The sequence below is a fragment of the Engystomops pustulosus genome, chromosome 3 (assembly GCF_040894005.1).
Source record: "Engystomops pustulosus chromosome 3, aEngPut4.maternal, whole genome shotgun sequence".
Lineage (NCBI taxonomy): Eukaryota > Metazoa > Chordata > Amphibia > Anura > Leptodactylidae > Engystomops > Engystomops pustulosus.
In genome coordinates this window covers 10913869-10940864 of record NC_092413.1, presented here as the reverse complement: position 1 = coordinate 10940864, position 26996 = coordinate 10913869, and the positions used below count along the sequence as shown (strand labels likewise).

Genomic DNA, 26996 nt, shown 5'->3' with positions numbered 1-26996 from the left:
CTACACCCCCCATACACAGCGAGCTGCCATGTCCTGTGTCCTGACACCTTTCTATCGTAGCCAGCAGTGGTCAGGGGTCAGCATGGGCCCTCTGACACCTCTGTGACTACACCCCTATACACAGCGAGCTGCCATGTCCTGTGTCCTGACACCTCTCTATCATAGCCAGCAGTGGTCAGGGGTCAGCATGGGCGCTCTGACCCCTCTGTGACTACACCCCCCATACACAGCGAGCTGCCATGTCCTGTGTGTCCTGACACCTTTCTATCATAGCCAGCAGTGGTCAGCATGGGCGCTCTGACCCCTCTGTGACTACACCCCCCATACACAGCGAGCTGCCATGTCCTGTGTGTCCCGACACCTTTCTATCATAGCCAGCAGTGGTCAGGGGTCAGCATGGGCGCTCTGACCCCTCTGTGACTACACCCCCCATACACAGCGAGCTGCCATGTCCTGTGTGTCCTGACACCTTTCTATCATAGCCAGCAGTGGTCAGGGGTCAGCATGGGTGCTCTGACCTCTCTGTGACTAATTGATCTATTGATCCACAATAAAGGATTTGCCAGTTTAATAATCCAATCCCTATGAAAGGTTTTATACTTCTGTATCCAATTTTATATTACACAGAAACAATGTAATCAGTTACAAATTAACAATTAGCGCACGTTTTATGTACACAGCTCACACGCAGACCTTCACATCTAGGTAGTAATGCCTGGCTGCAGGTACAGACTACACAAAACTTGTAGTCTGTAACCATGGAGACACATCCACATAACTAACTTTTTGCTGAAAGAAAAAAAAAAAGTTAAAGAATGGATCAGAGGTGGGAAAAGCTTTATTTTACATCCATCCTGGACTATACACGGTAGAAGCAGCTTCAGTAAGCAAAAAGTCACTAAAACATCAGCGATGGTAAAAAAATTGTCAGTCCTTACAAAAAAAAAAAAAAGCAAACTTAACCAACTTTTGGTTTTATAACTTTTTTTTGTTAAACCTGAAAATAAACAAAATTTTAGACAAAAAAAAAAAAATTGGAAATCAAATCCAACAAGAACAGTGATGTAACTTCCCCAGAGAGAGTGGCGCCCCCTTGTGGACAAGGACTACATAACCTGAAAATCAGGACCTTGTTGAATTGGGGGGGGGGAGGGGGGGGGGTGCGCAACCCTGGGCTCTGGGATGGTTCCCCATAGTCTATTTCACAGGATACCGGGTCAAACTATAAAAAGCCTGAAGCCAGGAAGCAGGAGGGAGCAGTAAGGTACCAGTGCTTCTTGGTTAGCGCCCCCTGCAGGCCAGTGTAGGTATTCTGCAAAGTGTTTGAGAACTAGGTCAGGTCTAAGGTTTATAACATCTACACAGGTAGGGATCCAGGCGGCAGGATCACCACATCATCCCCCCTTTATAGTTGAATTTCAGCTTCAGGAGATACTTCAGATTCACTTGGGCGATGTCATAGACGATGTATCTGAAAGGGGGGGGAGAGTTAAGGCAAAAAACAAACTTCTGCATAGTGTAAACAGTCTGCAACTAAAAGAGGTTGTGCCAAGATTTAACATTATGTCAAAGGGCATCTACCACCAGGATGAGGGACTGTATGCAAATGAACCTGAAGGGCTCCAAGCTCCATAGGTGTTTATGAAGCCTGGAGCCCCTCAGGCTCATTTGCATACAGTCTTTAATTCTGGTGGTAGATGTCCTTTAAAGAGATAACCTGCAGATTGCAGATTGGTGGGGTGCTGAATGCTGAGGGACCTGCAGTCGTAACAACCAGGGTCCAGTTCCTTTAAATGAATGGAGAGGCAGGATGAGGCAGTCTATGGAACGGTTGAAGATAGCCGAGCGCTGTGCCAAGATATCCCCCAGCATTCCCACCGACAATAAAAGGGGAACCCATCACCAGATTTTATCCCCCTACTTCCCCCCTCAGGTAGGGGATGAAATGTCCTTTCTAAAATTCCCTCTTTTGTTTGAAATCTCACCCGTTCACCTGTGAAAAAAAAAAAAAAAAATTGGCCACATTCTGGCAAACATTTTCACATAAGTTTAAAGGTTGCAGAGAAAGTAATTTCTAAAGCACCCAGAAACATGGTACTGGTGTCATGATAAAGATAAGAATCTCATCTTTCTGATCAGGTATAAGGTTCTGTGAGCTGCTTTACTGGACATACAGGGTTAAAAAAATAGGTGGGAACTGGATCTTTATCTGCAGCTTGCATTTACAACTATGATTTGAGCCGCCTGTATCTGTTTCCGTAGCTGAAAAAAAAATCTGAAGATGAGATTCTTATCTGTAATCGGGCACAAAAAGCATGTTACTAGGTGCTATAGAACAGAAGACAGCTGGAATGATACTCTGCCTGCAGCCTCTAAACTTGACTCATCTCTTGGGATAACAAAGTCATATTTGCCTGACTTTGGGGAAGATTTGATTTTTTTTTTTCTCTTTTTTTTTAAAATAGGGTTTCACAAAGAAATTCTAGAAAGGAAATTTCACATCTGACCTGAGGGGGTAGTAGTTTAGTAGGATAAAACCTGGTGATTGGTTCCTTTTCTGGATGTCTTACACTAGTCTTCCTAAAGAGAACCTGACTTTCATTATTTGATAATAAAACTAATAAAGGATTCCTTTAGAAGGGGTTTCTTATGAGCGGCATAGGTTGTAAATGTATGATTGGTGGCAATCAGGACCCCCACCATGGAGAGGTAAGTACAAGCGCTTGGCCACCACTACATTCAGTATAGTCATAGCGCTGTACTACGCCATCTCAGCTGGTGTCATAGCAGTGAAGAGTAGCAGTCATACATGCAAACAGGGGACTCAGAGACAAGTCACTTTTCACTCCCAAATGCAGCAGTACAAGCAGCACACCATCCACTAGGGAGATAGTGACTACCAGAAAGTGTATCTGCAAGGCAAGGCATAAGATTATACTGCAGGAAGGATACTCGTTATAGAGCAGACTGGTGTCCGGGATGTTGGTGGAAGATCCTTTCCCCAGAGGAACGTCCACTCCGTCCAGTTGTACGGTAGCAGCAGGATCCGGCGCCGTCCTACCCAAACCTACATAGAGAAAAATTAGATGAACACAAAGAACTGGAAATAACACCAGCATATATGTAGGAGTGTGACCATATGGGAGTATATAGGAGCGTGCACCATGTATAAGTACGTTACCGGTGTGTAGTGCGGAGCACTTACCTTTTACACTGTGTTTGCCCTTAGGTAGTTTGGTTATATGAGCAGCAGCTTTTAGTTCATGCCTGAAATGAAGAAATGAAAAAAAGGTAAAGCCGAGACCTTGATGCCATGGTCAGATATTATTTGGCCCATGGATTGCATTAAAGGCTTGTGCCGGGTTTTAGAGTCCCGTTTTCACTAACTATTGGAGCTGCAGGTACAGCATACGTTCACTCCTATGGGAGCGTCAGAAATGGATGGCAATCTCAATCACAGTCTAACAGAGTGCCATAGAAAGCAAAGCGGTAACTTATGGCACTCTCCGTCTGTGAATGAGAGGCAGGGCATGTGCTCCACCTGCTGCTCAATTCAAAGTGGGAACAAGACCCTACTTGTTATCAAGGGGAGGTCCAAGCAAGTCTGACCCCCCACCAGATTGTTGCTTGTTATACGGTGGATAACAGAACTTGGCTACACAGCAATTTACACTACATTTTTAGGTCATATCAAGCAAAATTAATTTGTGTTGCTGCGAGTAGGACACAACAGTTACAAGAAACCCAAACGCAACAGGATTCGTGCAACCGTTTTGGCAACTTGCAGGTTGCATTAACGTTTATGAGTTGCAATGCAGGTAGCGGGTGCTACTAGGACCTTGAGCTGTCTTACATGTGTACACTTAGACCTTAAAAGGCACAGTCACAGCTGATTCATTGAATTACACCATGTGCAGGGACTGAAGGGAATACAATGAAAATGAGTCCTGCTCCTCCCTTCAGGCCATGCTCCATGTATTATTCAATGAATTAGTGTTCCTTTAAAATTCACCCATGATGTGAACTATGCATCCAAAGTGTAATGGCCATTGTAGTGGTTGCTCCCAAAAGCAGAGCCACCGCCGTCAATGGTTGTATCTGATGTTTTAGATCTGCTCTATGGAAGTCGTGAAAAATCGCTCCGTGTGCCGAACTGATCTCCCGACATGAACCTGTAATCACTGGAATGAATGCAGCAGGTCAGGTGAGTAGAGGTTCGGGTTCATCACTGGACTCGCTCGTGGGCAAGAGGCCGAAATGGGGACACATATAGGAAAAATATAAAGCCATATTCTTCTAGCGCTGGATGCCCCCTTTATTTTTTGAAGGACTTGAATAAATTCCAATTTTACTTACATGTTTCCTAGAGCGACCTCTCCCAGCAGGATCAGGCCGATGGGGTTGCTGGGCATGGTGTGACAGTAGTTGGCACTTTTAGATACCATGTCGGCAAAATAGATACCCTTACCGAACATGTAACCAGTCTGTAAAAAGAAAAGTAGGCCGTATGTTATACCGTTATTCAAAGACGGTGTAAATTCAATAGCAAACACTCCTTGTATAGCCATTTTCATAATGTTATATCTAGGTCTCCTTGGTGGTCACTGACTATAAGCAGAGACAGTCACTGTTGCCCTTTGCCAGTACAGCAATGTCTGAAATCCAAGCCACTATTCTACCATGTGCTGCATAGGCTCTGCTACTATCCTGACAAGCAGGACAAGAACGCGTTGCTATTGGCTTTCCCCAATGCAGAAATTAGACCGAGTATAGAGTGACTGAGCATGTGTGTCCACCAACTCTCTGCTCACAAGATGGACGTGCACCTTGCTATATACCGGGAGTACTAGCTAGTGCAGCTACACATGCTAATAGACAACATGGACTTTTATTTCCCTTCCATTCTTCCACATATGACACAGCATGAACATCTGTACTCACAACAGGAGCTTCAGGCGGAGCGATTCTGAGACCCTGGGATAAGATTCCGGCAAAGTTTGTAGTGCGGGAACCGTGCCACAGCAGCTGGCGGTTGTGGAGCTGTTTGAAGGGTTTGTACCGCTGACCCTCGCCCTCTCGGTCGATCTTGAAAATCTGATGGGAAGGAAAAATAAGGAATTACATACAAATTTACAATCCATCCCCCACTGTTCTGAAACTGTCCCTCAACCACCCTCCTGCTCTTAGAGGGAACTCAAACATTATTACACACAGGGGAAAAACTCAACATAGAAGTCGCTATGGGCTTTGGTCACATGAAGTTCAAAAATGATGGTTTCAGGCCTGCAGAGTTGTAATGCAGACAGGACAGTTCCAATAGAAGGAAGTTTTCCAAAATGGGATAATGAAAAACACGCTTCTTTTAGCTACCTAGTAAAGCAGCTCCCCCGACATTAAGCATGACCTCTAAGAAGCCTTATGACATGGAGCGTCCTCACTCCTACACGGCGGCTTTAATTCTCAGTCTCCATAAGGAGAACTCTTACTTCTGACCCAAATAGGAGAGGGCACAGCTATAAATCCATGTGGTCATTGTATAACCGCAGGTTTGTTCAACCACAGAAAGCATTTGAGATCAAACATTTGTAAAGTTGGTAAACGCTTACGTCAATAATCTCCAGGTCATACGCATTGTGGGTCTCGGCGTGAGTGTTCTTGACGTATTGGTGAATAACCTTGGCTTCTTCGGATTCCTTGTCAACCACCTGTAAAAAGATGAAGACAGATCATGAAGATAGACCATGAAGATTTCCATAAGGCATGCAATCTGGTTACAAAGGGACACAGCAATGTATTTTAATGGGGTTCATGCATACAGCTACAATGCAGCCCGTATGTCCAGGGGTTTGCAGTGCTGCCTTGCAGATCCCTAGGTAAAATATGCATGAAATTTCTATGTTCTCCCCTGTTTTTTTTGCAGGTTAGCTCCTACATTCCCCAAATACATACATGAGCCCTACAATGGACAATAAGGGCTGTAGGCGCCATATAAGCCATTTCCATCATCCATCAGACACTTCATAGACAAGTATGGCCATCAATGCCCCCCACAATTTGGTTAAAATGTATCTGCAGTAAAAGGGGTGGGGGGCCTTCATTACCTTAATGCCAGTTTTGAGCTTTTCATATTTCACATCGATTGGATCTTTCTCTGCGTCGTTCGTGCCGCCCTTTAAGAGACTGTAGGCCACTTCAATGTCCAGAAGATTGTCCAGCATCTGCACCTTAGCCTGGAATACATAGGAGATACATTATGTAACATCCAAGGACAGTCTATAGATACAAGAAGTATAAGGGGAACCTTCATACCTGGATATAGTCCACATTATCTAGAAGAGGAGGCTTCTTCATTCCGAAGTCGTGGGGTATTAACGTGTAGAAGCGATTGGACAGATCCAGCAGCCGCGCTTCAGTGGCGCTCTCAGATACAGCCTGAAAACAAGAGCGCCATCTAGTATCAATAATCCATGAACGCTTGTAGCATGCGTCCTACACAGCAGGTGAAAGGGATTGTACACCAGATTGGGGGACTCACCTGCTGTACTTCGTTCAGTATAGAATAGGCGCTCTGGATCTGTCGCTTGCTCAGTTTGCCCAGTGGCATCTTTTGGAGATCGATCTTCAAAGACAAAAAATGGTAACGTCTTATCAATAAAAGGGTTACTAATTTGGAAAATTGTTGGCCACATCCTATTAGGCTGCATTCATATAGCATCAAAAGTGGGAATGTAGGGTAAATGGTCACTGAAGGTCCTGGCAGGTGGACACAGAGCAGCTATATGTATGAGTTATATCAGCAATACACATGAAGGTACGGAGACCATTGTAGTGCGTATGACAAAGAATGGCGCAAACTGCAAGGGTCTGTGCGCTGTCCACTGTGTCCAAGGACCAACCACACACCAATCAGCCCTTGTAGTTGATGGGTACGGCACAAGATCAGTAAGAGCACGGAAACAGACCAGAACTGCAGATCATTTTACATCATGCGGTTCTGCCTCTGTCACTATCAGGCCTGCAGAGTTGTATTGCAGACAGGACAGTTCAAATAGAAGGGTTGCAAATAAGTTTTCGCAAATACGGGTTCACAGCAGCATTTTCCCCTATGGATGCAGTGCAAACCACGTGCAGGGACCCCGACGTACCTCAAACTCCACCATGGCCTTCTTCATGCTCTCCACATCAAATATCATCTTGATGAGCTCCTGGATGGGTTTTGCCAGTTTAGATTTTGCGCCGGCTCCTTCCGAGAGCTTCTTCACGACATCGTCTTCCTGCAAAAACACAAGGAAACGTTACGAATCGATAAACCTGCAATCCCCTCTGTGTGCAGCTATAATAATAATTCTTAATTTATACAGTGCACACAGATTGTGCAGCGCTGCACAGAGTTTTCCAAATCGGTTCCTGTCCCCAATGGGGCTCACAATCTAATCAGCCTACCAGTATGTTTTTAGAGTGTGGGTGGAAACCGGAGGACCCTGAGGAAACCCGTGCAAACACGGAGAGAACATACAAACTCTTTGCAGATGTTGACCCTGGGACTTGAACCCAGGTCCCCAGCGCTGCAAGGCTGTAATGCTAACCCTATATAAGGCAAATATATAATAATATGCAATGTGCAAGTGATCATAGCTGCTAATATGAGAGTATATGGCGCGCTGCCTACCTGCCCATAGTCTATCTCCAGGGGGTAGAACTTGTTGGGGTACTTGGTGAAGTTGGTGGAGTGCCATGCATTGCCCGTCTTTTCCTGGTACAGGTTTAAGAAGTGGTCGATGGCTTCCTCTTTGGAGGACATTTCTTCCAGTTTGTTACTGCCGATGGTCGTTCCCACACGACCCCAAGAGCGGAAGACCCAATACCTGCAACAGGGAGCAGAAATAAAGCTGGTTACAGGCTGTGCAATGTGATGCCCTGGGGGGATAGTGGCCCACCCTAGAAGGATGCAGCCTCCTCCTCCAGTCCCTGATGCCCCAGCACACACTATGATCACACACCTGGAGTCTCTGTCATGTTCTATCAGCTGCAGCTTGTAGTAAGAGTTCGTCCCTCGGGTTATATCTACCAGGCCCAGGGTAGCGCTGAAGATCTTGCCGCCCTTCTCCAGGACATGACATGAATTTTCCAGTCCTGAAAAAAGTAAACCTAGATTTTAGAGGGATAAGACCCAGAAACGGTAGTATTAAAGGGATTGACTGCATACAGTGTTATGTATTGTCCCTGGAGAGATGTGTAATCAGACCTTTGTGTGTGTTGTTAGTAGCAGCAGGACTGTGATATAAGGTTTAATATTCCAACATTTTACTGGAGGAGGGGGTGCCTATCCTCACACTGCTGTATATTCCAGGATTGGACTGGTGTGTGTGTGTTTCCTCACACTGCTGTGCTCTGAACTTTTTAACCGCATCTGCCCTCGGATTGACTTTGGCGGTATTCAATCAGAAGTCTTCTGAAAAACAGCTCAAAGCATGAGCACAGCAGTGTGAGGAGACGTCCCCCAGTGCACATGGAGAAGCTATAATTCTGGAATGTAAATTCATATATCAAAGTCCTGCAGCTACTGATTACACATCTCTCCGGGAACAATACATAACACTGGCTGCAGAGAGCACAGAGCACAGAAGTGTGAGGTCTGATTACACATCTCTCCGGGGACAATACATAACACTGGCTGCAGAGAGCACAGAGCACAGCAGTGTGAGGTCTGATTACACATCTCTCCAGGGACAATACATAACACTGGCTGCAGAGAGCACAGAGCACAGCAGTGTGAGGTCTGATTACACATCTCTCCAGGGACAATACATAACACTGGCTGCAGAGAGCACAGAGCACAGCAGTGTGAGGTCTGATTACACATCTCTCCGGGGACAATACATAACACTGGCTGCAGAGGGCATAGAGCACAGCACTGTGAGGTCTGATTACACATCTCTCCAGGGACAATGCATAACACTGGCTGCAGAGAGCACAGAGCACAGCAGTGTGAGGTCTGATTACACATCTCTCCGGGGACAATACATAACACTGGCTGCAGAGAGCACAGAGCACAGCAGTGTGAGGTCTGATTACACATCTCTCCAGGGACAATACATAACACTGGCTGCAGAGAGCACAGAGCACAGCAGTGTGAGGTCTGATTACACATCTCTCCGGGGACAATACATAACACTGGCTGCAGAGAGCACAGCAGTGTGAGGACACGCTCCAATTACAATCCTGGAATATAAATCTATATTTCACAGTCCTGCTGCTACTAACAACACACACACAAAGGTCTAATTACACATCTCTCCTGGGAGTTACACTGGATGTGGTCCACATGGTCATTCCTGTTAATGCATCCCCTTTAAGAAAAGAAGTATCCATCCTGCGTGAAGTTACAGCTCCGCTTACCAGAATCCGGGTCCACGGCCGCTCCTCCTTTAACAGTCAATTTCATTTTTTTCTCAGATTTGCTGCCTCCTAAAATGAAGAAAATGAATCTGATAGTTATATCTCGCGGGTCTCATGTGTGATGTGTATCAATTGTGGGGTCTCCCTAAAGACATCTATCACCAGGATGAATGACTGCATACAAATGAGCCTAAGGGGCTCCAGGCTCCATTAACACTCATATAGCCTGGAGCCCCTGAGGGTTATCTGCATACAGTCCCTTCATCCTGGTGGTAGATGTCCTATAAGGGAGGAATATTCTCATCTCCTCTACTCACCCTGCTCCTCCTTCACCTTCCCCGTGCTCTTCCCTGTGCTGGACTTCTGTTTCGGCTGAGCTGCCACCTCCATCTTGACCTCTGCCCCCCAGGTAGATATCCCATGCTGGGTCAGGAGTTCCTGGACGCTCTTCCCAGACTGCAGCTCCTTCAGGAAATCCTCACTCACCACCCGCACATTGGCGGCTTTCACATCTTCCATCTTCTTATTCATCTTTTCCACCTCCTCTGTTCATGTCAAGACACAAAGATGTTACTTTAAGACACGGAAGTTCAACAGAAAACCTAAAACTTCTAAGTCTATCACAAACATTTATTACAGATTATGTAGAAATGATCTGGAGGAGGCAGGGGGCTGCGGCGGCACAGGGAGGGCCCGAGGGGCAGGGGGCGGCGGCGGCACCGGCACCGGGAAGGCCCGAGGGGCAGGGGGCGGCGGCACCGGCACAGGGAAGGCCCGAGGGGCAGGGGGGACAGGCGGCACAGGTGAGCAGGCAGCACAGGTGGTAAGGAGCAGCCGAGGAAAGAAGAAGGGGAAAGAGAGAGCAAAGAATGCGGCAATAGGCAGGCAGAGAAAATGAGATGGGAAAACAAAGGAGTCTTATTTCAGTCACTCTGTTATTACTTACTTGGGGTGCTAACACAGACTGTGGCTTTATGTACAGATCCCGTCGTCTTCCCACCCAATTCTTCAATTAGAGCCTTTATTTCATCTTTGTTCTTAGACAGTTTACCGAGTACAAGAACCACCATTTTCGCCAATGGTTTACCTAAAAACCACAAAAATCAGCCTGAGGTCAGCCCTGGGATGTTCTCTTACATTACACAAAATCTTGAGACAAGTCAAATCACCTTCAGGTAATGGCTCCTCCTTCACCGCCGGAGCAGTAGTGACCGGAGCAGGGACAGGCGTGGGGGGAGCAGGAGGCATAGCCCGGTCCTGCCTTTTAAACTTGAACTTCTTCAGGTACGGAACCTCATGGAATTCCTGGATATAAGAAACAAATATAGTAAGGAATAAGAACAGGCATATTAGTCTTGTACATAGGGGGCAGTATTATAGCAGTTATATTCTTGTACATAGGGGGCAGTATTATAGCAGTTATATTCTTGTACATAGGGGGCAGTAGTATAGGAGTTATATTCTTGTACATAGGGGGCAGTATTATAGCAGTTATATTCTTGTACATAGGGGGCAGTATTATAGTAGTTATATTCTTGTACATAGGGCGCAGTATTATAGTAGTTATATTCTTGTACATAGGGCGCAGTATTATAGTAGTTATATTCTTGTACATAGGGCGCAGTATTATAGTAGTTATATTCTTGTACATAGGGCGCAGTATTATAGTAGTTATATTCTTGTACATAGGGCGCAGTATTATAGCAGTTATATTCTTGTACATAGGGCGCAGTATTATAGTAGTTATATTCTTGTACATAGGGAGCAGTATTATAGTAGTTATATTCTTGTACATAGGGGGCAGTATTATAGTAGTTATATTCTTGTACATAGGGGGCAGTATTATAGCAGTTATATTCTTGTACATAGGGGGCAGTATTATAGTAGTTATATTCTTGTACATAGGGAGCAGTATTATAGTAGTTATATTCTTGTACATAGGGGGCAGTATTATAGTAGTTATATTCTTGTACATAGGGAGCAGTATTATAGTAGTTATATTCTTGTACATAGGGGGCAGTATTATAGTAGTTATATTCTTGTACATAGGGGGCAGTATTATAGTAGTTATATTCTTGTACATAGGGGGCAGTATTATAGCAGTTATATTCTTGTACATAGGGGGCAGTATTATAGCAGTTATATTCTTGTACATAGGGGGCAGTATTATAGCAGTTATATTCTTGTACATAGGGGCAGTATTATAGCAGTTATATTCTTGAACATAGGGGGCAGTATTATAGCAGTTATATTCTTGAACATAGGGGGCAGTATTATAGCAGTTATATTCTTGAACATAGGGGGCAGTATTATAGCAGTTATATTCTTGTACATAGGGGGCAGTATTATAGCAGTTATATTCTTGTACATAGGGGGCAGTATTATAGCAGTTATATTCTTGTACATAGGGGGCAGTATTATAGTAGTTATATTCCTGTACATAGGGGGCAGTATTATAGCAGTTATAGTCTTGTACATAGGGGGCAGTATTATAGCAGTTATATTCTTGTACATAGGGGGCAGTATTATAGTAGTTATATTCCTGTACATAGGGGGCAGTATTATAGTAGTTATATTCCTGTACATAGGGGGCAGTATTATAGTAGTTATATTCCTGTACATAGGGGGCAGTATTATAGTAGTTATATTCTTGTACATAGGGGGCAGTATTATAGTAGTTATATTCCTGTACATAGGGGACAGTATTATAGTAGTTATATTCCTGTACATAGGGGGCAGTATTATAGTAGTTATATTCTTGTACATAGGGGCAGTATTATAGTAGTTATATTCTTGTACATAGAGGGCAGTATTATAGTAGTTATATTCCTGTACATAGGGGGCAGTATTATAGTAGTTATATTCTTGTACATAGAGGGCAGTATTATAGCAGTTATATTCTTGTACATAGAGGGCAGTATTATAGTAGTTATATTCTTGTACATAGGGGGCAGTATTATAGTAGTTATATTCTTGTACATAGGGGCAGTATTATAGCAGTTATATTCTTGTACATAGGGGCAGTATTATAGTAGTTATATCACTGTAAATTGCACATGAATATAACTACTTTAATACTATTATTCTAATGAGAAGGATTACATAAAATATAGATAAAAAACCATGGCACATTATTTTACCTTGGGTACAACCCATTCCTTTCTGTTTGGGGTCTGTGTTTTTGCAACACATTTGGTCCAGGCGCTGATGTCTCCTGTACAGTAATAGGCATCGGTCTTGAATACATACTGTCCCTTACACTCCTCACAGGGGAGCAAAGCACCAAACGCCATGCCATCTGCCACCCGGTCCAGGATCTACAGCACCAGACAGAGTAAAGGAGTTAATAGACCACACGAGTGCCGCCAGTAATAATACCGTCCTAGTCCTACCGCAGACACTTACATTGGTCTCCCCCGATGGGACCTGCTGCTTGTTGGCTATGAGCAGCTCCTTCAGGTCGTTGGTGCTGCAGACCTTCTTCAGCTCATCCTTTATACTCCAGATAAGTTCTGACTGTTCCTGAGATGGGAGAAAATCAATGAATAATTATTAGAGCTCAGTCAGTACTGACATCTATACATTGTAAGGACTTGTGGAACACAGGACAGACATGATGTATTCCTTTACCTTCAGCAATTTCTCAAGCTTTGATTCCTTTTCCTTTTCCTTCTTTAATTTCTTTTTGGAAACTGCAGATCCGTCCAGCTCATCCGCTTTTCTTTTTCTAGATGAACAAAAGAAAGATTCAGCAAGATCCATACCATACACATCAATAACTGGAGATGTACTGATCCCGAGTTACATCCTGTATTATACCCCAGAGCTGCACTCACTATTCTGCTGCTGGTGCAGTCACTGTGTACATACATGACATTACTTATCCTGTACTGACCCTGAGTTACATCCTGTATTATACCCCAGAGCTGCACTCACTATTCTGCTGCTGGTGCAGTCACCGTGTACATACATGACATTACTTATCCTGTACTGATCCTGAGTTACATTCTGTATTATACTGCAGAGCTGCACTCACTATTCTGCTGCTGGTGCAGTCACTGTGTACATACATGACATTACTTATCCTGTACTGATCCTGAGTTACATCCTGTATTATACTCCGGAGCTGCACTCACTATTCTGCTGCTGGTGCAGTCACTGTGTACATACATGACATTACTTATCCTGTACTGATCCTGAGTTACATCCTGTATTATACCCCAGAGCTGCACTCACTATTCTGCTGCTGGTGCAGTCACTGTGTACATACATGACATTACTTATCCTGTACTGATCCTGAGTTACATCCTGTATTATACTCCAGAGCTGCACTCACTATTCTGCTGCTGGTGCAGTCACTGTGTACATACATGACATTACTTATCCTGTACCGATCCTGAGTTACATCCTGTATTATACCCCAGAGCTGCACTCACTATTCTGCTGCTGGTGCAGTCACTGTGTACATACATGACATTACTTATCCTGTACTGATCCTGAGTTACATCCTCTATTATACCCCAGAGCTGCACTCACTATTCTGCTGCTGGTGCAGTCACTGTGTACATACATGACATTACTTATCCTGTACTGATCCTGAGTTACATCCTGTATTATACCCCAGAGCTGCACTCACTATTCTGCTGCTGGTGCAGTCACTGTGTACATACATGACATTACTTATCCTGTACTGATCCTGAGTTACATCCTGTATTATACTCCAGAGCTGCACTCACTATTCTGCTGCTGGTGCAGTCACTGTGTACATACATGACATTACTTATCCTGTACTGATCCTGAGTTACATCCTGTATTATACCCCAGAGCTGCACTCACTATTCTGCTGCTGGTGCAGTCACTGTGTACATACATGACATTACTTATCCTGTACTGATCCTGAGTTACATCCTGTATTATACTCCAGAGCTGCACTCACTATTCTGCTGCTGGTGCAGTCACTGTGTACATACATGACATTACTTATCCTGTACTGATCCTGAGTTACATCCTGTATTATACCCCAGAGCTGCACTCACTATTCTGCTGCTGGTGCAGTCACTGTGTACATACATGACATTACTTATCCTGTACTGATCCTGAGTTACATCCTGTATTATACTCCAGAGCTGCACTCACTATTCTGCTGCTGGTGCAGTCACTGTGTACATACATGACATTACTTATCCTGTACTGATCCTGAGTTACATCCTGTATTATACCCCAGAGCTGCACTCACTATTCTGCTGCTGGTGCAGTCACTGTGTACATACATGACATTACTTATCCTGTACTGATCCTGAGTTACATCCTGTATTATACCCCAGAGCTGCACTCACTATTCTGCTGCTGGTGCAGTCACTGTGTACATACATGACATTACTTATCATGTACTGATCCTGAGTTACATCCTGTATTATACCCCAGAGCTGCACTCACTATTCTGCTGCTGGTGCAGTCACTGTGTACATACATGACATTACTTATCCTGTACTGATCCCGAGTTACATCCTGTATTATACTCCAGAGCTGCACTCACTATTCTGCTGGTGCAGTCACTGTGTGTACATACATGACATTACTTATCCTGTACTGATCCTGAGTTACATCCTGTATTATACCCCAGAGCTGCACTCACTATTCTGCTGCTGGTGCAGTCACTGTGTACATACATGACATGTGTAATTACAGGAACCCTGTGACATCACCCATAGGTCTCCCAATTTGGGGTTGGTAATGTGTGACATTTCGTTCTCTAATTATTCCCTTCCCAGATGAGGTGTGACTGATGTACTCAAGGAAAGGGACCCACCTGTATCCTCCAGAGGGTAACAGGAGGGGACATTAGGGCCACAGTGTCTAATTACTGAGCTAATTAATCAAATCAACTATCGACACCTTCACTAATGATGAAGAGGAGCATCTGGTGTGAGAATGGAGAGCAGCCATATATAGAGGAGAGCGGGAATCACCAGATCCTTATCCCTGGACATGGAACAGACAGGTAGGTCTTCTGCGGGTCAGACAGGAAGGTGAAGGGTCATGTGAGGGGTAGGGCGCTTCCTTATGATAGGGAATAAGCTGTAAACACTATGTATTAGAAGAAGGTCCTGTCCATAATGACCCAAATTATAGAATTGCTTTCAACATTTAGAGGATATAAAATACACGTTTTGAGAAATAAATTGACTTTTTGCATTGGTCATCTTAAAATGAAAACGTATTTTCCTATTGTCAGACCTAGCGGAGTGTTTTGGGAGATGGGCTGTCATTTTTGTGGGTACAGCTCTGGGGTGGGTTTAGTAATTAACATGACATCTAAGAGGTTAAACGCCTATGACTAATAACCGCAACTAAATCCATTGCAGTGGGAACAGAGCAAATCAGCAGTGATCTGCATATACAGACATGAAGCACATAGCATCTTCTCTGCAGGTCTATTAACCCCCTCTGCTCCGGGAATCCCATTGAAGTCACAGGATTCCCGTGCAGACACAGTGGTCAGAATCGGCTCTGTATACAGATGCTGCAGTGACAGGAGACCGATTGTCCGCCTGTCATAGCACAGGATAGGATTGTCACACCCACAGCTCGCTCCTCGCCACTACAAAAGGTCACGTGACCTTCTATCGGCCCCAACACTGCAACTAGTGGCCGGGTCAGGAGGAGAGGGGAGAAAAGTCCTATGTGGATATAACTGCATCCGACTATTTTTGAAAAGCAAATCTGCCTGTACAAGCAATCTCAAGTACAGTAATGTAATGTATGTACACAGGGACTGCACCGGCAGCAGAATAGTGAGTGCAGCTCTGGAGTATAATACAGGATGTAACTCAGGATCAGTACAGGATAAGTAATGTCATGTATGCACACAGTGACTGCACCAGCAGCAGAATAGTGAGTGCAGCTCTGGAGTATAATACAGGATGTAACTCAGGATCTGTACAGGATAAGTAATGTCATGTATGTACACAGTGACTGCACCAGCAGGAGAATAGTGAGTGCAGCTCTGGGGTAGAATACAGGATGTAACTCAGGATCAGTACAGGATAAGTAATGCCATGTATGTACCCAGTGACTGCACCAGCAGCAGATAGTGAGTGCAGCTCTGAGGTATAATACAGGATGTAACTCAGGATCAGTACAGGATAAGTAATGTCATGTATGTACACAGTGACTGCACCCGCAGCAGAATAGTGAGTGCAGCTCTGGAGTATAATACAGGATGTAACTCAGGATCAGTACAGGATAAGTAATGTCATGTATGTACACTGTGACTGCACCCGCAGCAGAATAGTGAGTGCAGCTCTGGAGTATAATATAGGATGTAACTCAGGATCAGTACAGGATAAGTAATGTCATGTATGTACACAGTGACTGCACCAGCAGCAGAATAGTGAGTGCAGCTCTGGAGTATAATACAGGATGTAACTCAGGATCAGTACAGGATAAGTAATGTCATGTATGTACACAGTGACTGCACCAGCAGCAGAATAGTGAGTGCAGCTCTGGGGTATAATACAGGATGTAACTCAGGATCAGTACAGGATAAGTAATGTCATGTATGTACACAGTGACTGCACCAGCAGCAGAATAGTGAGTGCATGTAATTCTCCCCTTCTCTCTGTTCGCAGCTGCACAATGAACGTCACTATCGTTGCAGCCACGGACTTCACCTTCGCTCTGGACGTCCCGTACACAATAGGGGAGGTCACGATCGCAGCGATCGCCACTCTAGGAAACATCCTGGTGTGCGTTGCCGTCTCGCAGGATCGCAAGCTGCGGACGGTGACCAACTACTTCCTGGTGTCGCTGTCGGTGGCGGATGTGTGTGTGGGGGCGTTCGCCATCCCGTGCGCCATCCTGACGGCCATCGGCCTCCCCCGCTATAACCTGGAGCTGTGCCTGTTCATGCTGTCCGCCCTGATCATGCTGACCATGAGCTCCACCTTCAGCCTCTTGGCCATCTCGGTAGACCGCTACATCGCCATCCTCAGCCCCCTGCGCTACAGTAGTATAATGACCCCCAGTAACACCTTGTTCCTCATCGTCACCGCCTGGATCGTGGCGTTTCTTAGTGGGCTGCTGCCCCTGATGGGTTGGCACAAGTCCCCGCCTGTACATGGCTACTGCATCTTCGTCCACGTTATTGACATGACTTACCTGGTGTATTTTTTTTCCGTCGTCGGCTTCTACTTACCTGCAATGGTCATGCTCATCATCTATACCCAGATCTACTCTGCCGTAAGGAAGCAGCTGCACGGCACCATGGGGGGCATGCGCCAGGGCACTGCGGGCAAGCACGGAGCCGGGATGAAGGAGTTCAGGACGGCCACGTCGCTCTTCACCATTATCTTCTTCTTCATGTTGTGCTGGGCGCCTCTGCATGTCATGAATGGCGTCAGCCTGCTCTGCCCCCGGTGCTACACTCCCCCCATCATCCTGGACACCGGGATCATCCTCACCCACGCCAACTCTGCCCTCAACCCCATCATGTACGTCTACAAGCTCAAGTCCTTCAGGAACACCTTCAAGACCGTCTTCCTGTGCAGGAACACGGCCGTCACCCCGAGCAAACCTGCACAGAACTCCATAGCTCATGTGCAATAGGCAGCGCCCCCTGGGGGCAGGACCCTGGTCACACAGGACTCTACACTGCTCATGTAATCTACCTCACAGACTCTTCACCGGGTAATGAACCAACTACCGGGCACAGGAAACATTAGTAGTGTTTATTTCTTAATAAAATACTGGATTCAAATTACTATCAGTCTCAGACAGTATTAAGTATTATACTCCAGAGCTGCACTCACTATTCTGCTGCTGGTGCAGTCACTGTGTACATACATGACATTACTCATCCTGTACTGATCCTGAGTTACATCCTGTATTATACCCCAGAGCTGCACTCACTATTCTGCTGCTGGTGCAGTCACTGTGTACATACATGACATTACTTATCCTGTACTGATCCTGAGTTACATCCTGTATTATACCCCAGAGCTGCACTCACTATTCTGCTGCTGGTGCAGTCACTGTGTACATACATGACATTACTTATCCTGTACTGATCCTGAGTTACATCCTGTATTATACTCCAGAGCTGCACTCACTATTCTGCGCCTGCTGTAGTCACTGTGTACATACATGACATTACTTATCCTGTACTGATCCTGAGTTACATCCTGTATTATACTCCAGAGCTGCACTCACTATTCTGCTGCTGGTGCAGTCACTGTGTACATACATGACATTACTTATCCTGTACTGATCCTGAGTTACATCCTGTATTATACTCCAGAGCTGCACTCACTATTCTGCTGCTGGTGCAGTCACTGTGTACATACATGACATTACTTATCCTGTACTGATCCTGAGTTACATCCTGTATTATACTCCAGAGCTGCACTCACTATTCTGCTGCTGGTGCAGTCACTGTGTACATACATGACATTACTTATCCTGTACTGATCCCGAGTTACATCCTGTATTATACTCCAGAGCTGCACTCACTATTCTGCTGCTGGTGCAGTCACTGTGTACATACATGACATTACTTATCCTGTACTGATCCTGAGTTACATCCTGTATTATACCCCAGAGCTGCACTCACTATTCTGCTGCTGGTGCAGTCACTGTGTACATACATGACATTACTTATCCTGTACTGATCCTGAGTTACATCCTGTATTATACTCCAGAGCTGCACTCACTATTCTGCTGCTGGTGCAGTCACTGTGTACATACATGACATTACTTATCCTGTACTGATCCTGAGTTACATCCTGTATTATACCCCAGAGCTGCACTCACTATTCTGCTGCTGGTGCAGTCACTGTGCACATGCATGACATTACTTATCCTGTAATGATCCTGAGTTACATCCTGTATTATACCCCAGAGCTGCACTCACTATTCTGCTGCTGGTGCAGTCACTGTGTACATACATGACATTACTTATCCTGTACTGATCCTGAGTTACATCCTGTATTATACCCCGGAGCTGCACTCACTATTCTGCTGTGTACATTTATGACATTACTTATCCTGTACTGATCCTGAGTTACATCCTGTATTATACTCCAGAGCTGCACTCACTATTCTTCTGCTGGTGCAGTCCCTGTGTACATACATGACATTACTTATCCTGTACTGATCCTGAGTTACATCCTGTATTATACCCCAGAGCTGCACTCACTATTCTGCTGCTGGTGCAGTCACTGTGTACATACATGACATTACTTATCCTGTACTGATGCTGAGTTACGTCCTGTATTACACTCCAGAGCTGCACTCACTATTCTGCTGGTGCAGTCACTGTCACTGACATTACTTATAGTAGAGATACTGAGTTACATATTGCATTACATTCTAAGGCTACATTTATACACATGCATGGGGGACGTATGTACGGCCGACTTATTTACCGCCGATATACGTCCCTCATACACTTTTATGGGCTCACGGCCTTGTACGGGCGGCATCGTACCACCCCGTAGCCCGTAGAAAGATAGGACATGTCTTATGGGGCGGGGGTGAGGTGCGCTCATCCCCTGCTCCTCTCCGCAGCACCAATATATGATCACCGTACTACGGTACGGCGGGCATACATCGTGTGCATGTAGCCTTAAGTTGTAATCACTATTCTGCTGGTGGTAATTATCCTACTTTCTGAATACTGATACATTGTAACAGATTACACACAGTGTATACACTCACCCGGCCTCGCTCTTCACTGCTGGCAGCTTGGCTTTCAGAGACTCTTTGTCTTCTGCATTGAGGATGCTGAAGCCTTTCATCTGGCTGGCGCTGTAGATGGGGAGGAAGCCCAGCTCTTCCCTACGTTCCACAAAACAGTCGGGGTGATACCAGCGGTCGATCATGCCCAGCTGAGGCCGTTCTACATCTACGCTCTTCTTAGACACTCTGACTTGCCCCTGAAAAAGCAACACGGCATCAGCGACAGTTTTCTAGCTGTTCAATTAGAGCTTCATAAAACTTGTATACAGTGAGCTCCCCCTAGAGGTGGCTGCGAGTAGTGGATTTGCAGCTCTATATCAGGAATATGCAGATTAAAAAATTTTTTTTTTTGCATGGTAAGCATTAAATCGTGAGCCGGGTACCTTCTCTATCTTCTGGTCGCAGCCTTTGCAGGTGCTTCTGTTGGATTTGGCGTATTCAGCAGCAAAGTCATTCAGGGTCATTTCTGCTTTGCCACCTTTAGCTTCCCCTCCAGGTCCTGCAGGAGGAGAGACACGGAAACAGTCAGCAGGAATAACATTGTACACATCAGAGCGGATTATAAAGTATGTGAACCCCCCCGCCTAGATCTCTGCTTGTTTAACATAACTAAAATACCCCTTTGACCCCGATAACCCCCCTGCAACCTACCACCTGTGGCTCCTCCGGTCTCAATCGCTTTCTTGACCTTCTCCTGGTCCTCCCAGCGCAGCTCAGTGAAGCCATCGATCTCCCCCTGTGATAAGACTCGCGCCCGCTTCCAGAAGCAGGAATAGTGGTGCCAGTGCGGGATCTTCCCATCATACATAGGGGACTGTGAGATACAAAAAACCCCCCCCAAAAAAACATTCACATTAGTCATGCAGGTTCAAATGCCCTCAAAGGGGTCGTCCACTTTCAGCAAATTATAGTTATTGAAAAGTTCTGCATTACTGAATTTCCCTATCAATTCCTTGTGGTTTTCTGCTTGCGGTCATTCTATAGGAATCTTCATTGTTTACTTCCCAGTCCCTGGTCATGTGATGTCACACAGGTGCACGGTGCGTTATATCCCTGCTCATGTGATGTCACACAGGTGCACGGTGCGTTATATCCCCGGTCATGTGATGTCACACAGGTGCACGGCTCGTTATATCCCTGGTCATGTGATGTCACACAGGCGCACGGTGCGTTATATCCCTGGTCATGTGATGACACACAGGCGCACGGTGCGTTATATCCCTGGTCATGTGATGACACACAGGCGCACGGTGCGTTATATCCCTGGTCATGTGATGTCACACAGGCGCATGGCTCGTTATATCCCTGGTCATGTGATGTTACACAGGCGCACGGCTCGTTATATCCCTGGTCATGTGATGTCACACAGGCGCACGGCTCGTTATATCCCTGGTCATGTGATGTCACACAGGCGCACGGCTCGTTATATCCCTGGTCATGTGATGTCACACAGGCGCACGGCTCGTTATATCCCTGGTCATGTGATGTCACACAGGCGCACGGCGCGTTATATCCCTGGTCATGTGATGTCACACAGGCGCACGGCGCGTTATATCCCTGGTCATGTGATGTCACACAGGTGCACGGCTCGTTATATCCCTGGTCATGTGATGTCACACAGGTGCACGGCTCGTTATATCCCCGGTCATGTGATGTCACACAGGTGCACGGCTCGTTATATCCCCGGTCATGTGATGTCACACAGCAAGTCCTACAATTCTAAATTTGGGGCTATATCTGTCCAGGTTGCACCAGTTATTCCTAACAATCACTGGTGGAGAGCGTCAGCGCCTCCCAGAGCCCAATATAGGAATGAAAAAGTCCATTGTAACCTGTTATACTGATCAATGGAAATCCCCAGTAAATAACTTCCATAATTAACACTACAAAAGAGCAGATAATGAGTCGGGGGGGAGGGGGGGGATTGTCTATGGAGGCGGCAATCACTCAGAGGGAGAAAGGAAGGGGGGCGGCAAATTACAGGCATTCCAATAGATAACAGAGAGCCCTGGTGTCCCACTGACCAGATAAGATCACAGGATCAGGGCATCCCCCTGGGGAAGACCCTCTGTATAACATACACCCCCCTATCGCCATTGAAACCAGCTGTATACCCCCCCACCCAGCAGGACACCTACATAGGAGTCCAGGAACAGGACTGGATATAGTCTATTGTTCTCTGTTATCAGCCACCTCAGGAGGGAAGCTAAGAATGTGCTTGTGTATACAATGCACAGAGCCACAGGAAGTGCAGAAGCCTCCCTGCCCCCATGACAACTACTCAGGTCTCATCTCTGGCACCAGGAGCCTTTACAGCTCCGGCAGTATTATCACTATAATATCGGAGCCTTTAATACATTACAATCAGCTCCCAATCTGAGTTGCCGGGATATGGTCTTAGTTTGCATTAGTTTACACGCCCCTTTCTATACTGTAATCCTATAGAGATGTGTAATGGAAATCCCCTTTAAGCACATGGCTGCCCCCCTCTGATACAGCTGTGAGATGCCAGTGCATTAGTGTACACACCCCATCAGAATAATCTGTGTACCCTCGACTCCTAGCATCATTCCCTTAGCTAGGGGGTGCAAAGTTCTCTCTCCCATTCTGTTTAGGGATGCCAGTGCATTAGTTTACACGCCCCTGTCCAATCCTATAGGGCCTATATAACCCCATGGGACGGATATACACAATATTAGTCTGGAAACCACCTTTAAGAACAGATTTGTGCCCCCGGATGTACTTCCTAGATGCCGGTGCATAAGTATACACACCCACCATAGTGATGTCTTGTGTATCATTACATTTGGAGACACCTCTTTACGCTTTGGGGTGGGGATGGAGGGTCTAACTCTCTTCCCTGATCCAGTTCAGAGATGACGTTGCATTAGTTTACACACCCGTGTCCAATCCTATGCAGGCTATCTATGATCTGACAACCCCCTTTTATCACATACAACTTTAGTAGAGAACTTTCGATCTCAGATCTGGTTCCTAGAGGCCGGTGCATAAGTATACACGCCCATAACCATCATCCAATGGGAGCGATTTTTTAAAATTATTATTACCCCCTTCACTTTGAGGGCAAACTTTTCCCTCTGATTCCATCACAAAATGTTTTCGTTTACACACCCAGGCGATCATATAGGTCTGAAGTGTTTAGTAAGAATCTGGAACACCCCTTTAAGCCCATGCACCATTGGGAAACGACTGTTCTGTTTGATTTAGTTTCCCAATCCCAGTGCATTAGTTTTCACACCCACCCGTGATCCTAAAAAAAAAAGTTGCTCTCCGATACCATTTCGGGACCCCAATGTATAAATTTAAACACCGGTGTGCATAAGCCCCTTACTATGACCCAGATCACATCTCTAGACGCCCCTGCGTAAGTTTACACACCCCTGTCTGTACATACAATGCCGTTACTGTCCGCCCGCATACCGCTCATTACTCCTAACCAAGCAGATCACACATCCCACTATTCCCATGTCTCCTAGGATCACCTGACTAAAATGTTGCATAAGTTTGTACACCCTTTAATACTCAGGACAACTTCAAAATCGAAATTATGTTTTGCAAAAACTCAATTGCTCCTTCCTATAACATCCCCGAAGCAACGTATCGAGATGGGGACGTCACGGATCGCTGAGATTTATCGATACGCACGCCAGTGCATTAGTTTTCACGCCCCTTTCTATACATTGGGACAGATAATGGGGTTTTGGGGGGGAAATCAGAGACTTTTGCAGTATTAATGCATAGAGATGGGTAGATTGGGTTTTTAACGGGACTGGTGATGCATTTGCAAAAGTTTTGGCACCCCTATAAGCATTAGATGGGTAGGGGACAGGGAGGGGAGACCATTACTGGTGATGGGGGTGCAGGAATGAACCATTATTTAGGGAAAGGGGGTGTATATATATAATTAGGCAGGCGGTGACGGTACACAGGAGCCTTGCACCCTCCATGACGATGCCGCATGATTACCTGCACCATGATGGCGAGACGCAGCGACTCCTTGGCGATGTTGTCGCCGCATTTCTTGCAGGAGGCCCGGCCGCTCTTGGCGTATTCGGCCCGGTAAAGCTTCTCGGAGGCCTCGGCCATGGCTGCAAGACGGGAGCGGAGAGGACCGGGCAGGACACGCACTCACAGCACAGGGGGAGCAGCGGCGTGGAGCCAGGAGCCCGCCACACAACAAACCAGGCCGGAGCAGCCGGCAGCCGAGCGATGTCCCCCACCTCACACAGGGATCTGCAGATCGGCGATCAACTACTCACCCCTGCCGGGAAGAAGAGGCTAGAAAGAGGAGATAACGGGGCTGGGACAAGCGGCGTCACGTGGTCCCCGTGCAGTCGGGGGCTGTTTGTTTTTGCCCCCGAGCACGTGACTTCTTTGCCCGACCCTTCTTATTGTATCGAGAAGACCCCATAGTCACCCCCCGCATTCTAGGGGCTTATAGTGTACAGAAAAGTATGAGCCTAAAGTGGAAGCTTATATGTTAGTGGCTAAAGATTTACCCCCAATAATGTACATATCAGGGGGAGATGCGCCCCATTAAGATTTCCCAATAAGTGCCCATTGTACTTGGGAGACCCTTTCAGACTTTCAGTAATACAGACCCCAGACCAGAACCCTCCAATATTACAGACCCCAAACCAGAACGCTCCAATATTACAGACCCCAGACCAGAACCCTCCAATATTACTGACCCCAGACCGAAACCATCCAATATTACAGATCCCAGACCAGAACCCTCCAATATTACAGACCCCAGACCAGAACCCTCCAATATTACAGACCCCAGACCAGAACCCTCCAATATTACAGACCCCAAACCAGAACGCTCCAATATTACAGACCCCAGACCAGAACCCTCCAATATTACAGACCCCAGACCGAAACCATCCAATATTACAGATCCCAGACCAGAACCCTCCAATATTACAGACCCCAGACCAGAACCCTCCAATATTACAGACCCCAGACCAGAACCCTCCAATATTACAGACCCCAGACCTGAGCCCTCCAATATTATAGACCCCAGACCGGAACCCTCCAATATTATAGACCCCAGACCGGAACCCTCCAATATTACAGACCCCAGACCGGAACCCTCCAATATTACAGATCTCAGACCGGAACCCTCCAATATTACAGATCTCAGACCGGAACCCTCCAATATTACAGATCTCAGACCGGAACCCTCCAATATTACAGACCCCAGAACGGAACCGTCCAATATTACAGACCCCAGACCAGAAGCCTCCAATATTACAGACCCCAGACCAGAACTCTCCAATATTACAGACCCCAGACCTGAGTCCTCCAATATTACAGATCCCAGACCGGAACTCTCCAATGTTACAGACCCAGGACCTTACAATAATAAAGACCCCAGACCAGAAGCCTCCAATATTAGAGACCCCAGACCAGAACCCTCCAATATTACAAATCCCAAACCTGAGCTCTCCAATATTACAGATACCATACAGGAACCCTCCAATATTACAGATCCCAAACCTGAACCCTTCAATATTACGGACCCCAGACCATAACTCTCCAACATTAAAGACCCCAGACCGGAACCCTCCAATAACACATATCCCAGGCGAAAGCCCTCCAACATTACAGACTCCAGACCGGAACCCTCCAATATTACAAACCCCAGACTGAACCCTCCAATATTACAGACCCCAGACCTGAGCCCTTCAATATACAGATGCCAGTCCTGAACCCTCCAATATTACAGACCCCAGACCTTAGCCCTTCAATATACAGATGCCAGTCCTGAACCCTCCAATATTACAGACCCAGGACCTGAGCCCTCCAATATTGCAGACCCCAGAACCCCAGACTAGAACCTTACAATAATACAGACCCCAGACCAGAACCCTCCAATATTAGAGACCCCAGACCAGAATCCTCCAATATTACAAATCCAAAACCTGAGCTCTCCAATATTACAGACCCCAGTCCGGAACTCGCCAACATTAAAGACCCCAACCCTCCAATAACACATATCCCAGGCGAAAGCCCTCCAACATTACAGATGCCAGACCGGAACCCTCCAATATTACAGACCCCAGACCTGAGTCCTCCAATAATAAAGATCCCAGACAGGAACCCTCCAATGTTACAGACCCCAGACCTGAACCCACCAATATTACAGTCCCAGGACCTGAGCCCTCCAATATTGCAGAACCCCAGAACAAACCCTAAAATAATACAGACCCCATACAGGAACCCTTCAATATTACAGACCCCAGACCAGAACCCTCCAATATTACAGATCCCAAACCTAAACCCTTCAATATTACGGACCCCAGTCCGGAACTCGCCAACATTAAAGACCCCAGACCGGAACCCTCCAATAACACATATCCCAGGCGAAAGCCCTCCAACATTACAGACTCCAGACCAGAACCCTCCAATATTACAGACACCAGACCTGAAGCCTCCAATATTACTGACCCCAGACCAGAACCCTCTAATATTACAGACCCCAGACCAGAACCCTCCAATATTACAGACCCCAGACCTGAACCCTCCAATATTACAGACCCCAGACCAGAACCCTCTAATATTACAGACCCCAGACCAGAATCCTCCAATATTACAGACCCCAGACCTGAACCCTCCAATATTACAGACCCCAGACCTGAGTCTTCCAATAATACAGATCCCAGACTGGAACCCTCCAATGTTACAGACCCAGGACCTGAGCCTTCCAATATTGCAGACCCCAGAACCCCAGACCAAAACCTTACAATAATAAAGACCCCAGACCAGAGCCCTCCAATATTACAAATCCCAAACCTGAGCTCTCCAATATTACAGATACCATACAGGAACCCTCC

General features: G+C 46.1%; 1 protein-coding gene and 1 pseudogene across 1 annotated transcript; one reads left to right on the top strand and one right to left on the bottom strand.

Moving 5' to 3' along the window:
• Nucleotides 1-820: 820 nt before the first annotated feature.
• PARP1 (poly(ADP-ribose) polymerase 1) lies at nt 821-24413 on the bottom strand. Its single transcript, XM_072140007.1, has 23 exons — nt 24124-24413; nt 20788-20950; nt 20520-20635; nt 20116-20333; nt 13030-13126; nt 12805-12921; nt 12540-12716; nt 10569-10704; nt 10346-10486; nt 9717-9944; nt 9400-9468; nt 8001-8133; nt 7670-7865; nt 7146-7274; nt 6536-6619; nt 6310-6432; nt 6102-6230; nt 5607-5705; nt 4942-5094; nt 4357-4484; nt 3206-3267; nt 2953-3067; nt 821-1471 (listed from the first exon to the last, which is right to left on the bottom strand). Exons 1-23 carry the CDS (start codon nt 24241-24243, stop codon nt 1387-1389), a joined length of 3018 nt encoding a protein of 1005 aa, XP_071996108.1. The 5' UTR covers nt 24244-24413; the 3' UTR covers nt 821-1386.
• LOC140120770 (adenosine receptor A1 pseudogene) lies at nt 15306-18062 on the top strand (annotated as a pseudogene).
• Nucleotides 24414-26996: the final 2583 nt, after the last annotated feature.